This window comes from the organism of the source record quoted next, unplaced genomic scaffold, assembly GCF_019419815.1.
Source record: "Pyrus x bretschneideri cultivar Hongxiangsu unplaced genomic scaffold, Pyrus_bretschneideri_v1 Contig11, whole genome shotgun sequence".
NCBI classification, from domain to species: domain Eukaryota; kingdom Viridiplantae; phylum Streptophyta; class Magnoliopsida; order Rosales; family Rosaceae; genus Pyrus; species Pyrus x bretschneideri.
In genome coordinates this window covers 3,716,298-3,733,899 of record NW_025999402.1, presented here as the reverse complement: position 1 = coordinate 3,733,899, position 17,602 = coordinate 3,716,298, and the positions used below count along the sequence as shown (strand labels likewise).

The following is a 17,602-nucleotide window of genomic DNA, read 5'->3' as shown; positions in this document are numbered from 1 at the left end:
AACCTAAAATCCTTAGCGTTCAAACATACCAAGAAATCATAGCACTACTCTTCTCGCCAACATGGCGACCGAAGATTCCAACAAACAAAAATGCTCAACCAAGTTTGAGACCACCAAATACGAAGATCCCAACGATCCTCCTTATCTTCATCACTCCGATCAGCCTGGAGCGATTCTCGTCACACATCCACTAAATGACGAAAATTACTCCACTTGGAGCCGTGCCATGACCATGGCCCTTAATGCCAAGAACAAGGAAGGGTTCATTAATGGAACCATGAAAGAGCTTGCGTTGGCATCCACAATTGAATTCTAACAGTGGACTCGTTGCAACAACCTCGTGAAATCCAGGCTACTCAACTTTGTCTCGAAAGATATCGGAGCAAGTGTCATCTACAACAATGTTGCATATGATATTTGGAATGAATTAAATGAACGTTTCTCTCACACAAACAACGTACATCTCTTCCATATCGAACAAGAGATACATGAAAGTGTTCAAGGAAATATGAACATTGGTGCGTATTTTACCATACTAAAAAGCTTTTGGGATGATCATGATGCCTTGTGCTCTTTCCCAACTTGTGCATGTGGTGCTGTGAAGGAATTGATGCAGTTTCAGCGAAGTCAGAAAACCATGATTTTTCTCATGAGTCTCAATGAACACTATGTTGCAGTTCGTGAGCAAATATTACTTATGGATCCCCTTTCTGCTATCAACAAGGCTTTCTTACTCATTATTCAAGATGAGAAGCAAAAAGCAGTCTCAACACATGCTCCTGGAAGGTCCTCAATCACAGATGCAGCAGCTTTCGCCGTGTGGGACAACATGCGAAACTCTGGTAGGAATTTTTCTCCTAAAAATCCTCTTCTCAAATGTGATCGTTGTGATGCAACCAGACACACTTCAGATATCTGTCGAGCACACCTCAAGTGTGACTACTATAATTGGAGGGGTCACACCATTGATTAATGTCGCAAACTGAAAAAGGCAAAGGACAACAGCGATAGGGGAGATTATCAAGATCGCAGGGGTTCCAACTCCAAGGTTAATCATGTTGACATCAAGCCAATACCTTCAGCAACATCTCATTCGTCATATAGTCTTACTTCCGAGCAATATCACAACCTGCTTACACTCCTTGATAAGAGCCAATCCAACTCCACAGCCAATCATGTCGGTACCACCTCTACTATGAATGATTTCTCAGGTAGAGTTTTGTGTGCTTCTGCTTTCAATGAGGGAAAGAACTGGATCTTTGATACTGCTCACCGAGTTTAATGACTACAAGCATTCTAGTTTCCAATCGACAAGTGCACCTACCCAATCATGCACTTGCAGCTGTCACATTTATTGGCACAATTCGTCTCTCGAATGATCTCCTCCTTCACAATGTGCTTTGTGTTCCATCATTTAAACTAAATTTAATTTCTGTCAGCAAGGCTACTAATACCTCATTTTGCTTTGTCATCTTCACTGATAAAATGTGTCTACTTCAGGACCAACAATTCGGGAAGATGATTGAGACGGGAACTGAACGAGAAGGACTCTACTACCTTGATAATGTGACAAAAATCGGGTGCAATTCAGTATTAGTTGTTCCTTCTTCTCATCAACTTTGGCATCAACGTCTTGGCCACCTTTCCAATAGGCTATCTCTCCTTACATTAAGAACTTGAATTTTTGCAGCATTGATGATTGTTTGATTTGTCCATTAGCCAAACAAACACATGCTCATTTTCCTTTTGAGTTCTATTAATACAAATGCACCTTTTGAGTTACTTCATGTTGACATTTGGGGAGGTTACCATGTTCCCACTATCACTGGGGCACAATATTTCCTAACTATTGTGGATGATTTCTCACGTTGCACATGGGTTTATTAAATGAATCACAAATTGGATGCACGATCATATCTCATCACATTCATCAACCTTGTTGAAACACAATTTCCCACACGAGTTAAAGTTCTTCGCAGCGATAACGGTCCAGAATTTTTTATGACACAATTTTTCTCGGATAAGGGAATTATACATCAAACAAGTTGTGTCTCTACTCCACAACAAAACGAAGTAATAGAGCGCAAACACCGTCACTTGCTCAATGTTGCTAGAGCCTTACTTTTTCAATCTCGTCTTCCCAAGAAATTTTAGGGTGATGCAACCCTCACTGCCACCTATCTCATAAATAGGACTCCCACTTCTCTTCTTCATAGCAAATCACCCTATGAAGTACTTTGTCACAAGCAGCCAGCTTATGCACATTTATTAGTGTTTGGTTGTTTATGTTTTGCTTCCACACACCATCATCGTTTTGTCATTTTTTATGCAAGAGCCACTCGTTGTCTCTTTCTTGGCTATTCATATGGCACTAAGGGTTATCGGGTTTACGACCTTTAAACAGGTAAAATATTATTTCTCGTGATGTTATTTTCCATGAAAATGTGTTTCCTTTTTCATATTCCGCTGTAGTTTCACCTTTTGTGCTTCCACATGCTCAAGATACTGACTTTCATTACACCATCATTCATCAGTCCATTCTACCAGAGCAGGATTTAATCGACCCGTCGCCTTCTTCGCCGATGAGTCCTGCTTCAGTTCTTTCTCTTATTATTTCAACATCATCGTCACGTCTTAAACGACCCACTCATGCACCCGGTTATCTTCAACACTATCACATTGACGTCAACCTTCTTTCTTGGTCCATCCCTTTATCTCACTCGGGTTGGCCAAAGTGATAGGTACTTCTTACCCTTTGTCTGATGTACTCACATATGACCGTTTATCTGCTTGACACTATGTTTTCACCACTTCCATTTCAGCTGCCATAGAACCCAATTCATTCTCACAGGCTATACGCGACCCCCAATGATGCTTAGCCATGGAACAAGAACTGGCAGCCCTTGCTGCGAATAGAACATGGTCTCTTCAACTGTTGCCCCCTAGAAAGAAACTGGTTGGATGTAAGTGGGTCTACAAAATCAAATTTCGATTCGATAGATCCATTGAACGATATAAAGCACGCTTGGTCGCCAAGGGTTACAGCCAAAATTGAAGGCTTAGACTATCGCAAGACTTTTGCTTCGGTTGCAAAACTAACTACAGTCCGCCTTCTCCTTGCCATGCCTCGGTCCAACAATGCCTCCACCAACTTGACTTCAACAATGCCTTTCTCCATGGTGATCTTGAAGAAGATGTCTACATGTCTTTGCCTCCTGGTTTAGGACGAAATGAGAAGACATAAGTTTGTAAACTTCATAAATCTTTGTATGGGCTTAAGCAAGCCTCCCGTCAATGGTTTATCAAACTCTCTTGTGCTCTTAGAAAGGTCGGTTATCAACACTCCAAGGTAGACTATTCATTGTTCGTCTGAAACCATGATGGTAAATTCACTGCCGTCCTTTTTTATGTTGATGATATTATCTTGGCAGGGAATGACATACAAGCAATTAAGGATACCAAGTCTTTTCATATGAGGCAATTCAAGTTGAAAGACCTTGGGCAATCAAAATATATTTTGGGCATCGAAATTGCTCGCTCTATTAAGGGAAACACCCTCTCAATGCAAAAATATGCCCTTGAAACACTTGAGGATGCATGTTACCTTGGCGTGAAACCAGGCAGCTTTCCCATGGAGCAAAGTTTATCACTCAGGAATGACGAAAAAATTGCATGACTGGTCCTTCTTCTTATCGACGACTTGTTGGGAGACTAATCTACCTGACGATCACGCACCTTGATTTGGTCTATGATGTCCACATTCTTAGTCAATTTATGGAGAAGCCTCAAACTCCACACTTGGAGGAAACCCACAGAGTCTTACAATATGTTAAGCATACACTAGGGCAATGTATTTTTCTTTCTGCAAGAAGTCCAATTCAACCGAATGTTTTTTGTGATGCGGATTGGGCCAGATGTCGTGACACACGTCGTTCTACCACTGGATATTGTGCATTTCTTGGAGATTCCTTGATCTCCTGGAATAACAAGAAACAAAACACTGTGTCACATTCTAGTGTAGAGGCAGAGTATCATTCAATGGCTGCAACTTGTTGTGAAGTCACTTGGCTGAAATATGTTTTACAAGACTTGGGTATCAAACATAAATATCTAGTCAAGCTATATTACGATAATCAAGCGGCACTTCATATAGCTTTGAATCCGGTCTTTCACGAAAGAACCAAACACATAGAAATTGACCGCCACCTTGTACGAGAAAGGACATCTCACATTTCAACCATGAAACAACTAGCCGACATCTTCACAAAGTCATTGAGCTTCTACCAGTTCACGACTTTGCTTTGCAAGTTAGGAATAATCAACATCCATTCCAACTTGAGGGGGAGTGTCGAGTAAAGCAAAGTCTGTCATCAGTCCCTTGATTTAAGGAGTCCATCTCCTTGATTATTGTACATTCATCTCAGATTGCTTTTCATCCACATAGGATTCTAACTTATGTAATAGCTTGTATATGACTTAATTCCAGGATCTTGATTGATCCATGTATCTGTATAAGTCTCTCTTTGTACCAATTACTCTTTTCTTAATGAAAACCATTCACACAGAATAAAAGGTTTTACAAATTAGATAGCAACAATATTTCCGGCCCAATTCCAGGATTCTTTGCCAACTTTTCAAACCTGACTTCCTTGAATCTTAGTAATTGTGGTTTGCAAGGAACATTTTCGACCGAAATCTGTCAGATACCTGATTTACAAACTATTGACCTTTCCTCTAATCTGGAACTTTATGGTTCCTTGCCAGAATTTCGCAACAATAGATCTCTTTGATCATTGGTTCTAAGTGGGACAAGCTTTTCAGGGTTACTGCAAACTATTGACCTTTCCTATAATCCAAAACTTCATGGTTCCTTGCCAGAATTATACAACGATGGATCTCATAGGTCATTTGTTCTAAGTTGGACACTCGGAATGACTAATGGTCTAGTGAATGTTAAGTTGGACCAAAATTTTCTCAACGGGAGTATTCTGTCATCTATCTTTTCTCCTCCCATATTTGAATTACTATCACTTTCCCATAATCAATTCTATGGTCGACTCCCTAATTTTCGTAATGTCTCTTCCAACTTGTTTGCCTTCAATTTGAGTCTCAACAATTTGGAATGACCAGTATTAGTGTCTGTTTTTAGCTTTCAAAACCTTAAACAACTTTTTCTTACTTCCAACAATTTTAATAGCTTTCCTTCCAATGTTAGTTCTAAACAACCACCTTTTTGTACCTTGATATTTCCCACAATAGCTAAGTAATTAACAATACTCGAACAAGTTCCTCACATTTGTTGTTCTTCCTTCAAGTAGACAACTTGGATTAGGTTCCAATAAGTTGAGAACATTACCAGATTTCTTGAGAATTCAAACCTATTTACGAAAGTTGGACCTTTCGAGAAACCAAGTTCAAGGCCAAGTTCCCAATTGGATTTTGGGGGTCAGTTATCTTTATGATCTAAATCTTTCTTGTAACGCCTTGGTAAGTCTTGAAGGTCATTTAATCAAATCTACATCACCGGTGAACATCCTTGACCTTCATTCAAACCAACTTAAGAGGCCTATCCTACTTTTCCTATCATGTGCGGTTTATATGGATTGCTCGAGCACTCGAGTGTACCATCTAACATCGGTTATGTTCTTACTTGTCCCGTTTCTGATTTTCTTGGTTCCACTTTGTTCTTGTTTCTTTCAAGCAAGAACTTGCATGGGCTTATTCCAGTATCAATATGCAATGCAAATGAATTGATCATTCTTGATTTGTTGAATAATTCTTTAAGTGGTAGGATTCCCCAATGCCTGGGTGCAATGAGCAATCTTAGAGTTACTCAATTTAAAGAGAAACAACCGTACGAGAACTATTTCTAATTTTGAATTTCCTGAAACTAGTGACTTGAAAACTTTAAAGCTTAATCGAAATCAAATACAAGGTCAATTTCCAAAGTCGTCAGCCAACTGCAAACATTCACAAGTTCTAAAACTTGATAGCAATCGGATGACAGATACATTCCCATGCTTTTTGAAGAACAACTCCACCTTGCGTGTCCTTGCTTTGTAGTCCAACAACTTCTAACGGGCATTGGATGTTCAGAGACCAATGGCACCTGGCGAGTGCTTCAAATCCTAGACCTAGCTTACAACAATTTCATTGGTGAAGTACCGAGAGTAGCCTTGACAACGTGAAGGACAATGATGGTAACTAAGATGATTCCCTATTGACAGTCGATTTCCAAGAAAATCCACACATTGCTGGAGGACCTAGAATTTCTTATGAGCATGCTATAACAGTTGCCGGCAAAGGTTTAGAGATGGTTATTGTAAGGATTGTGACAGTCTATACCTTGATTGACTTCTCATGCAACAATTTTAGTGACCAATACCTGAGGAAGTGGGAGAATTCAAGTCATTGTATTTCCTAAACAAGTAATGCATCCACAAGGGAAATCCCATCATCATTTGGGAAAATGAGACAGCTCGAGTCCTTAGACTTATCACAAAACAAGCTAAGCAGCAAAATTCCATCATAGTTGACAAAGCTTACTTTCCTTTTGTTCTTGAATCTCTTGAACAATCAATTGGTCGGCAGGATCCCAACTATTACTTAGTTTTCGACATTTCAAAAAACTTGCTTTACCGAAAACAAAGGATTATAGGAGCCTCCGTTGGCTGTGGACAACAAAGTAGGATCATCATCACCACCACCAACATTAAATGGAAGTAAACAAAATTGTGGAGATGAGATCGATTGAGATCTTATCAGTATCGAAATTGGATTCGCATTTGCATTCGGAGTTGTCGTTGGCTCACTTGTGTTGTGCAGGAGATGGAGTAAATGGTATTACGAAGCCATGTATAAGATCCTTGTTAATGTGTTTGCTCAGCTTGAAGAAAGAACAGGACGCCACTGAAGACATGTTCACATAAATCAAAGGAAGTTGAAATGGCTTTGAGGTATCTTAAGATCCAAGAAACAAAGAAGTGTGCTCTCTACTTTCACCTTTTAAGTGAATTATACTAGCTCTAGTTAGTTTTGTAATAATTTATATTGTATTTTCTGCTTTATTTTAATAAACATCAAACAAAACTTAAAAAAAAAAAAAAAAAAAAAAAAAAAAAATTCTGGCAACTGAGAAACAAGAGCCCAAGTAAACTTCCCTCTAATTGTATGATGACATGGATGCACCGCCTCGTGTTACGGGCATACTAAAAATTTTCTCCACAAACTTGTCAACCGTAAGATTGTTAGTGTCTCTAAAAAATTAAAATTGGGAAACATGTTGGCAATAGGAAATTTTATATTTTGTCTTTGAACTTTCGCTATAACTAGTAATTGTGCCCGCGCGTTGCTGCGGGTTTTAAAAGTGTATAAAATTTGTAAAAAGTTTTAGAGATGTATATGTATTCATGATATTTATAGCAAGGAACGAACATATAGGTATAACAGATGGTTGAGTTTGGACTTGATAATGAAGCAATTGTAAGAAACAGTGCAGCTGTAATTCAAAGGTCAAAGTTGGTGTAGTGCGTGAAAGAATGTTGATTGAAGCGAGAGTTCGCAAATGGTTCTTTAGTCTATAAATTAATAGTTAAGATGTAGGGAAGTATTAAGGCAATTAGTATTAAACTAAGGCAAGAAATAATATTGTTATTGTTGATAACTAAATAGGCGAGAAATAATTTGAACAAAACACACAAAAGATAGTGTTAGAATGGTGTACCTTGTGATGAACAATGATTGGAGACAATGTTGTACACAGAAATTGGTTAGTGTGTCCACTAAAGAGTAAATATGTGAAAAATATGCTAGAAAAGAACAGTAAATCAAGACCAAGTTGAAATACAGAGTTACATTCAAATGGTGAACAATCTGGAAAACACATGAGTATGAACAAAATTTTATGTATCTAAGTGATCTAAGAATTGGAAAAGTTAGGAACGCTGGTAGTTAAGCATTTGCTAGAAAAAAAATTTTGGTGTTTTTGTTTAAAAGTGATTCCAATGCTGTAAAAATACAATTTAAATGTGCTTTCATGTGTAGTGTGGTCTTGTAAAATTGGAAATAAAAATTTATCTAATTTCCAACTGATTAATCATCTAAGGAACCGAGTATGTGTCATTGGTTGTATTCATATGGAATATCTTAGATAAAAATATGCACAAAGGAAGTTGAGAGATTGCATTGTTGAATCAAAGTGAAAACATAGCTAATTAAAGAATGTTGCGGACAAATGTAAGGGAAAATCAGTAGAAAAGGATAAGAAAAAATGTAATCAATATATTAAACATGTTAATGCAAGACTTTACAAAACGGAATAATTGGATTCAAACAAACTGATTCACTGTTTAGTTAGAACGTTGGTGTTATGAATACAATAGTAAAAAAGGCAATAAATAAATTTAACCTCTAACCAAAGCATTCCTCGATCAAATTGAAAAGTAATATTGTTAATTAACAGATAATTTTGTTATCAATTGTTTTGTAAAAATGTAATAAGATATTGTACAAAGATGGATCAGATACGTTTGGTTTGGTGTTTTGGTGTAAAACAGAGGTATAAGCTGCTAAGTTATTTCAACTTGCATAATTTAGAGAAAAGATCATCATTTCCATCTTTCCTCCTCAGAGGAATCAGTTGTTATCAATTTGTAGATAAAGACTTTCTTCTATTGACTTGGTCTTAATACATGGTTAATGATTGGCCTGATCACTGAGGGGTTTACAATGGATGTCTAAAAGTATAGACAAAGATGTTCCTACCAAAGATGTAGTTGTTCCAAATGTTCTGTGGTTGAACTAAGGCATGTGGAAAGGGTATATCTCAAGCGGGAACGTCTTGAGTAATACTTTTAGATATTGAAGTAAACTCTTGAGTGATCAGGGGAGGGATTAATTGTGTATTATAGACTAAGTTAAAAAAAGATAGTGATTATCTACATTGATAACAGCGAATTCCCCTGAGGAAAAATGTTAGTAAAGATTGAATGTAAAAGCAAAATGTTAATTAAAAAAAAAAGGTAATAAAGCTTGAATTCTTGATACATACCGATGAAGCCTTGAACTGTAATTTAGGATATAGAGCAGAGAAAGGATGAATTGAAGATGTTAAGTAAACGCAAGGATTTATACCTTAATTGAATTTCCAGATTAATTTTCTTTTGGAAAAATGTGAACCTACAAAAGAAAATTGAATTTATGATTAAGGAGAAATGAATGTTGACGAACTGAATAGAACACAGAAAAACATTGATTTTATTTAGGGAAAATTTTTTGAGTGAAAAACTTGAAACCCAGAGATTTCTAATTTTTAACCAAAGATTAAAATATTGGATGAATACATGAAACAGTTTTTGGTGTTTACTATAGTTAAGATATTATTTTATTGCATTCTAAGCATTACTGACACATCATTGGTAAAAAAATGAAAGCTCATATTGTATTTAATTAAACTACGGAAACAACATAGTGATAGAATGGAAATGGAGATAGATATATTATTTGACAATACCAAATCACGGTCTGTAAAGATCAATAATGTATGGTTTGCTAGAAAGGAGAAACATTATCTCATATGGATTAAAATAATTAACAAATTCTCAGCGAATGAACACGAAAAGGGTATGAAAAAGTCACCCGATTTTTTAATTAGAAAAATGGCAAAGATTAAAAACAGGTTATAAGTTGTGAGTTCTAACCACTACCAAAACGATCATATCGTTTATATTCGCTATTAGTTCTATTTTTGTCATTAGATTTTGCAGAAGCAGTAACTTCAGCCAGCAACATATCTTAATTAAACTTTAATCGATATTTTATTCATTAATTAAAACGGTGTTTCGATTTAAATGAAACACATGAAATTTAATAAACAATTAATTGGAAGCCACGATTGAAAATATAAACTTTATATCCAATTTAAAAAAAAATTAATTTTTTTTGCTTACCAGTTTCCAGTTTTTGGTGCCTGTTCTTGGATTTAATGTCAAAAGTGGGAGCCGAATGTATCTGTCTGTAGTTGTTGCCATCAATGTACCTGAGGACAAATATAAAAAGAAAGAAGAAACTGTAAATTTGGTCAAAATGAGTAATTAGGTAGCAAAAAAAAAAAAAGATGGTTTAGTTTTTTAAGAAGCTGAAAGCTTGTAATTAATCGGAAGTTGATACTCACACTTATCAATTTCCACCTAATTTGAATGTGAATGATTTAGGCTTGAAAAAATTGTACAAAATTTTTGAAGAAGATGAAAATTTAAGCAAAGGATAAGGATTGGGCAATTTGGACTCACCCAATCATAAGAAATAATTGGACAAAAGTATTAACACATTAAGTAAAAATTAAAATCATATTAGTTTGAAACTGATATGATGTTTATCATAAAAAAACATAAACAAATAATTTAATTGAAAATTTGAAATTCAGAACAACTAAGATAAACATAAGCAATTTATCATGGAAGATGATCAAAAATGTTTTTATTTACAGTTAATGAATGCATGGATTGTTCAATATGTAAAAAGGATGGTAAAAATTCTATTGCAAATTTTGAAGCACATCTTTAAATACTATATTTGTTGTATAATTGTTTGCACTGTTTTCTCCGTTTGTTATCAAAATTTTTAAACCTTCTCTTGATGTAACTCTAGATAATGCAACATATAACTGACCATGCGTAAAAACAGGTTCAGGAAGATATAATCCAACTTGTTTCAAAGATTGGCCTTGACTTTTATTAATAGTCATTGCATAACACGGCCTAACTGGAAATTGACGTCTTTTAAAAATAAAAGGCCATTTGCTTTCAGTTGCTGCAAGAGTGATTCTTGGTATAAAAACTTTGTAACCAATATTAGTTCCAGTAAGTATTTTAGCTTCGATGATTCTATCAAACATTTGTGTAATAACCAATCTAGTTCCATTACATAAACCAAAAGACTGATTTAAATTTCTTAATAACATAATTGGCATTCCTATTTTTAAAATTAGGTGGTGTGGTGGTAAACCATTGAAATCAAGTTTATTTAAAAATTCTACAGGATACATTGTTTCAAGATTTTCAATATTTCCATTTGAAGAACACAAAGAATCATAACTTAAAAATGCATGTTGTTCTCCAGGTAATAAATTAATTATATAATCATTTATATCTGATACGGTTGCATTTCGAGGTGTCACAATAGCTCGTTCTCTTAGATAATCAAAACTATGAAAAGAATTTTGAAAATCAGGGTAAGTTGCCAAAAAGATTGAAGAAATTGGATTTGTAGAATAATGTATTATGAAATCTTTAGGTATTTGAATCAAAGATGTGTCTGCATCATTTGAATCAGTTGGGTTATGTATGCTATCAACCTTTCCATCACCTACTTTTAAAATCCAATCTGCAAAATCTTTGATTTTTTTCTTTTCATCAATGCTTATATCGCTTCTTGATAATCTCATATTTTCTTTTAAAACAAAAATTTTAAAATGTGACCATAGATAAGAACTGTTTAAAGTCGCATTTATTATATCTTCTTTGTTTGCTCCAGGAATAACAGGTAATATTTGTCGAAAATCACCACCTAACAAAAGAGGTTTCCCACCAAACGGAAAATTTTTATTTGAAACATGTACATGTGATAAAATGTCAGAAAGCGATCTATCCAATGCTTCAAAACAATATTTATGATTCATTGGTGCTTCATCCCATATAATCAAATCTGTTTTTTCAATTAATGTAGCAAGATGAGTTTTTTTCTTTATCGGACAAACTGAGTTATCTGTAACAACCAATGGAATTTTAAATCTAGAATGAGCTGTTCTACCACTGGGTAGTAATAGTGATGCTATTCCTGAGGATGCCACAGCCAAAACAATTTTTCCTTCAGATCTAAGCTTACTTATAATTGTATCCCATAAAAAAGTTTTTCCAGTACCTCCATGACCATAAACAAAAAATAATCCTTGTTTTTTTCTATTTACAACATCTATAACAAAATCATACACATATTTTTGATCTTTATTAAGCTGTGATTTTAAGATTTGATGTTTTTTAGATAATTCTTCACAATTGTAATTCAATTCTTCTCTCAGAAGTTTATTTTTTATTTCCAACATTTTTTGTTCATCAGGCATTGGCAAATGATGTTTTTCCAATGAGGTAGATGCATTGTTAAAAAGCAACTCTAACTCAAATAAAACAGAATTTTTTAATTCATTCTCTGGTATAATCATATCAGGTATAGCAAGAGTTTTTCTCAGTTTGTATAAAATATCATCATACATATTTTTCCAATGAGTATTAAAAAGAACTTCAGGATTTGCTACATCACAAAACAAAATTATTGTAACAAACAATTGCCTTAATTGAGAAGATGACGCAACATGGGTAGCAGTTGATAAAGCATCTAACCATTCTTTATCATCACCTAATAATCCTAATGATTTACATGCAGCTTGATACGAAGAGTGCACCACACCATTAACAGTTTTGATATCATCAAAATTTAAAGCACCTTTTTTCAAGTTTAAAAGCATTCTTAAATAATATAACTCACCAGATGCAGGGTGCACATATGCTATTCTGCCAATTGATCCTTTGCGTTTTCTCGGTTTCCAACATTTTTTTCGCGCATCATATAAGAATTTGGATGGCATCTGTGCATAAGTCAATAAACGTGCTTCATTATAAATTTTATTTGTCTCAAACCAACTTGTCAACATTGTGTGTTCAAAAGCTCTTTGATTGATAATTGATATGAGCGATTGATCACCACTGAAAACAATGTTTTGTTCTAATGGTAAATGCACTGGTAATCGTTCAACAGAAGGTTCTCTATGGTGTATCGAATATTGAAACAATCGCCAAACAGCCTCATAAGGTGATATGTATCTACAATTGAGATATGTTAATATTTCATCATTTATATCTTGCTGAAGAACTAACCGTGCTCTATCTGAACCTTTGTTAACATATTTGAACAAATATTTTATAAGCATAGATTGACAACATGATTCAACATTTATATGTGCATTATATCTCAAAAGTAGCTCTGCATTATAAGGAACAACAAAACTGTTATCAATTTTTATTCCATTTTTTATGAAAAATTTTGTATCATCATCACGACGTTTATAAATTGGAAACCCATTTGATTCAAGAAAAGTCTCATTTCTATAAGGTTTTGGAAAATTTTTTGAACGCCTATTTTCTCGCATGCAAGGAGATTTTAAATTAATGTGACCACATGGACCATGAATCATAAATTGATTAACAATATCATAAAGCTTTGGATTAAGAATTTTATCTGGTATTTCAGCTGAAATAATAGAATCAATATCAGACGGAGAAACACATTTGAAGTTTGACTTGAGCCATATTAATATATGAGAATGAGGTAAACCTCTTTTCTGAAATTCGATCGTGCAAACATCTGTTTATAAAAAGAATAAAAATTAGACAAACAAAGAAAAAACAAATGATGTTAGTTTGATTTAAAAAAAAAAATTGCAAATTAATATAAGCAACAAAATAAATTTTTAAAACTTACTTGCTTCGACTTCCCCAAAAGGCTTTCCAGATTTTATAAAGTCAAGCATATCATCAAGTTTCATTTTAAACATGCGGAAAATTATATCAGGCCTATCCTCAGGTTTGAATCCTGGTTTTTTCTCAAATTCTCTAACAATTTCTGGCCATTTTATATTGCAAGTAAATGTTATGAACAAATCAGGAAGTCCATTTTCTCGACAAATAGGCATTGCATCATGATAATTATTAATCATATATCTAGGACTTCCTGTATATGAAGCTGGCAACACAACTTTTTGGCCCAAATTATTTGCATCGTTATCACCCTTTGCCACCGCATCATAAATCCCTTTGTAAACCTCACTTCTTAAATTTTTTTGGTTTTGTCTAATGTAATCCAACCTATCTTCTTCAAGTGTTGCATAAGAATCTACCAAATATTGTTGAAAAAGCCTTCCTCCTTTTAACAATGTTGTTAAACATGGGTCTCGTTCTTGAATTTGGTAAGCTATAAAAGCTCTCATGGGTATTCTTTGTCTTTTAGTTTTTGGACCTTTATAATTTTCACTCCACTTTAAATCTGGTCTATACCCATCTTCACCATATGGAAAAAGAATAGGATATTGCAAAGACATAAATTTTGGATTTAATTTTGTGACACGCTTTAACCCTTCACTTTTAGACTCTATAATAATATCTCTATTAGAATCAGCAAGTCCTATATCACCAACTATTAAACCACTTAATTCATCACTTGTTGGTTGGTCATATTGCTTGCTATCCGTTAGTTCTCTTGCTAATATTCTCATTTTTAAAGAAATTAGTCCATCAGTTTCATATTTATCCCTTGCTGTTCGAAATAGCTTAACTAACTTATTTGATGCATCAAACATTTTAATCAAACCTTCAACAATTTTTGGATCAAGTTTTTTATTATTTCCATCAGATTCAAAAGCTCTAAGACGATTCTGAACTTCATTATATGTATCATAAATATACAATTGAGCAAACTTTGGAGACTCATTGTCAGCTGGTAAAAGAGATCCCATCAGATGACAAACTTGCCCACTAATTTTGAAAATATAAGGGCTTGACCCATCATTAATTGAGTGATCAACTTTGGCACCCATTGAAGTAAATGAGAACATTGAATTGTACGCTCTAATGTTTTCTCGAAATGATAAACTTTTTTGGCCTCCATTTGGATCAAGCAAAGATTCTAAAAAAGGTGGTGTCGCTTTTGGAGTTGGAAAAGCAATTTTTCCTTGTTGACAACAAAGAGTAAAAACGGGTTCATTTTTTTTGGATGCTTGTTTAAGAGATTCTTTTAACCAAAAGTAAGCACCACAGTGGATACATTTATAAGTTTTATCCCCAAAGTCCACATAACCTATTCCAACTCCTGCATAAAAAAACACACACATGAAAAAAAAACAAAGAAAAGAGGACTTAAAATCAATACACCAATAACTAAATATCCAATTAGTACAATAAGGAATAATTTTTTATGTTAAAAAACATACCAGTTTTACTTTTTTGGAAAAATGCTTGACCCTTGCTCATAGAAGAGTGATTCTCAACATCAAACGTTTTTTCAAATGTGTTATCAGGATTACTCAAGAAATTAACAACTTTTTTCCCTTTTTGATCAGAAACGCAGACAATTTTTTCAGCAGATGTGACATGTTGTGCTTCATCACTATTAACATCTTTAATACCACATTGGATAACATCAGATGAGCTAGCACTACAATCATGTCTAAAATGTGAAGTTTCACATAGAAATCCATCAGTCTTGGAGAAAACAGCATTTTGACAATTTTCCATATAACTGGCTCTACACACTTTTCTTAGACGGCGGCTATATTCAACTGAGAGATTATATTCATCATCACTACTGTTTTCATTTTGGTCCACAACATCATTTACCAATGCATTTATAGGTCTTTTAGACATAATGGAAAACAACTGTTATAACCAATTCAAAAACAAAGAATTGCAAAGAAGGAAAAAAAAAAGGACAAAACAAAAGAGAAAAAAAATTAATAAATATATAAGACAAACAATAAAAGAACATAATAAATATTAAATATAAGCAAACCAACCACATTGAAATTTCAATTCATAAAAAATTTTACCTCTTTTCTTTTGCCTCTGTATCAAGTGTGAAGAAAAATTATTTGTCTTCAGCCAGGGTACAGGTTGGAATTTTTTAAACACCTATGCACCAGAGAAATTTGTCACATTACACTGACAAAGTAAATAACCATTAACAAATCTGTACCCATGATTTCAATTCAAACATACACTAATCGGTGAGGAAACTCAAAATTCAATCCATCAACTTCAGCTCAGAAGTCCTATCTACGCATTTTTTGACAACAATAACAAAATTATTTCTTTTATCAAATCCCCAGAACAAAATGAAACATAACCCACAAAATTCCATTGATTTCTCACTTCTACTAAGTTTTCACAGCCAATCCAAGTACAGAAGCAAAAGGCAAACATTAAGCGTAAGAAGAAAAAAAACCAAAATTACCAATTTTTCTGGATTCTTAATTAACTTATATCAACACATAGTAGGCATCCCCAATAACCCAAATCACCAAAAGTTTCAAACTTTAGCAAAAATTATCAAAATTAAACAAAATGGACATTGACTCAGAAACATATACACATAGCTGATGAATATATTCATATTCCCTGTAGAATAACCTGACCTACATCAAAAAGAGTAGGCAACAATGAATAATGAGACCTACACTTATCAATTTACACATAAATTCCAATTCTGAATCATTTAGGCTTCCAAAAAATTGCTCAGAAATGTTAAAGAAAATAAACAAACTGAAACAAAGTAACATGTACTGGATAATGAAGACTCACCCCAAATTCCTATGAAGGTCTGCTACACACGTGATGACACGTTTACAAAGCCTTTCAAAGGTTGAGATTCAACTTTCAAATACGAAGACTTCAAGCCACAATTGTTCTTTCTAGCTACTTCAGCTACATAACCAGAAAAAAAAAATTACTTTAATTATAGTTAACCAATCTGGCTTAAGATTAATCAAAAAGCTTGGAAGTTTCATATGTAAAATCACACTTCAGGCTGCAAGTAGAATCAAAACCATGGAATTTCAAAACCACTCACCCTAAAAACAGTGTACTGTTCACTCATCCCTCTCTATTTCTATCTTTGCAATCCGAACTGCTCCCTCCCTCTTTTTCTCTCTGTAACACTTACAGAATTATAGATCTCGTATGAACAGGTCTTACTTGCCCTTGTTCACGCCTCCCTCTCTCTTTCTCTCTCTGTAACACTTCCTCACCAAATCTAAACACCCAGCTCTCGATCTCACCAACTATAACCCTCACCCCTCCCAAGTCTAAAATGATAATACTGCTTACCCAACCCAATCTAAAACATCGAATCACACACTGAGATGCACAAAAAGAAATTAACAAATCCAAAACGGAATACAAAAATTAAGAACCAGCAAGCAAAAAAATCAGAAAACTTACCAGAAAAAAGACATGAGCATCGACGAAAAAATCGCCCAACAAATGTGACTCAGAAGACTTCCTCTCTAATGATTCAAAGAAAACGCTCTGTTTTTGCGATAACGGTATCGCACAATACCAATTTCAACTTTTTTTTTTCCAGCAAACGCCAAAAAACATGAGACAAAAATGATATTTCTAGGAATCCAATCCTTTTGAACCACAAAAAGCACACTTGCTAATTCACGGGGCAAAAGAAAGATGGGAAAATCAGAAGCAGTGCAAGAGGAAAATTTGAGGCACAAAGAAAAGCAAGGCAAGAGTAGGCATCAACGACAGGACAACCAAAGAAAACCCTAAAGAAAGAACCAACAAAATCGAAGCAGGAGAACCGGCGATGATAGACGCGTGTCATAGGAGGGCATTTCCGTCATTTAACTGTTCAACCAAGAGTAAAAACGCCTGGTGGAAAACCAAACAGAGGGCACTTTCGCCACTTTACTGTCCGTGAACAGTAAACTGGCGTTTGGGTTTTAGTATAGGATAATATATAACCGATTCTTGAACGAAAAATTTCTTGA

At 34.5% G+C, this 17,602-nt stretch overlaps 2 protein-coding genes and 1 non-coding gene across 6 annotated transcripts; 1 reads left to right on the top strand and 2 right to left on the bottom strand.

Moving 5' to 3' along the window:
* Positions 1 to 61: 61 nt before the first annotated feature.
* Positions 62 to 973, top strand: LOC103965159. The gene is made up of 2 exons (XM_009378175.2): positions 62 to 261; positions 352 to 973. Exons 1-2 carry the CDS (start codon positions 62 to 64, stop codon positions 971 to 973), a joined length of 822 nt encoding a protein of 273 aa, XP_009376450.2.
* Positions 974 to 8,513: 7,540 nt separating this feature from the next.
* Positions 8,514 to 8,616, bottom strand: LOC125473941. The gene has a single exon (XR_007255680.1). It is a non-coding gene; the product is annotated as a small nucleolar RNA Z103 (small nucleolar RNA).
* A 4,808-nt stretch (positions 8,617 to 13,424) lies between these two features.
* On the bottom strand, positions 13,425 to 17,471 carry LOC103950741. Of its 4 annotated transcripts, XM_048574827.1 has the most exons (5): positions 17,043 to 17,466; positions 16,404 to 16,526; positions 15,822 to 15,878; positions 15,653 to 15,734; positions 13,425 to 14,916 (listed from the first exon to the last, which is right to left on the bottom strand). In XM_048574827.1, exon 5 carries the CDS (start codon positions 14,660 to 14,662, stop codon positions 13,523 to 13,525), a length of 1,140 nt encoding a protein of 379 aa, XP_048430784.1. In that variant the 5' UTR covers positions 14,663 to 14,916; positions 15,653 to 15,734; positions 15,822 to 15,878; positions 16,404 to 16,526; positions 17,043 to 17,466; the 3' UTR covers positions 13,425 to 13,522. The 4 variants fall into 4 exon arrangements, with proteins under 4 accessions (XP_048430784.1, XP_018503801.2, XP_048430780.1 ...); XM_018648285.2 differs by lacking the exon at positions 15,822 to 15,878 and having other exon boundaries at positions 17,043 to 17,458; XM_048574823.1 differs by lacking the exons at positions 15,822 to 15,878; positions 17,043 to 17,466 and adding an exon at positions 16,672 to 16,917.
* Positions 17,472 to 17,602: the final 131 nt, after the last annotated feature.

Bases quoted from the DNA above. Each gene is read 5' to 3' on its own strand.
- LOC103950741 (XM_048574828.1), bottom strand. From the start codon at position 14,662: ATGTTCTCATTTACTTCAATGGGTGCCAAAGTTGATCACTCAATTAAT.
- LOC103965159 (XM_009378175.2), top strand. From the start codon at position 62: ATGGCGACCGAAGATTCCAACAAACAAAAATGCTCAACCAAGTTTGAG. The intron at 262-351 runs GTTCATTAATGG...CGTGAAATCCAG, and splicing joins AATGCCAAGAACAAGGAAGG to GCTACTCAACTTTGTCTCGA.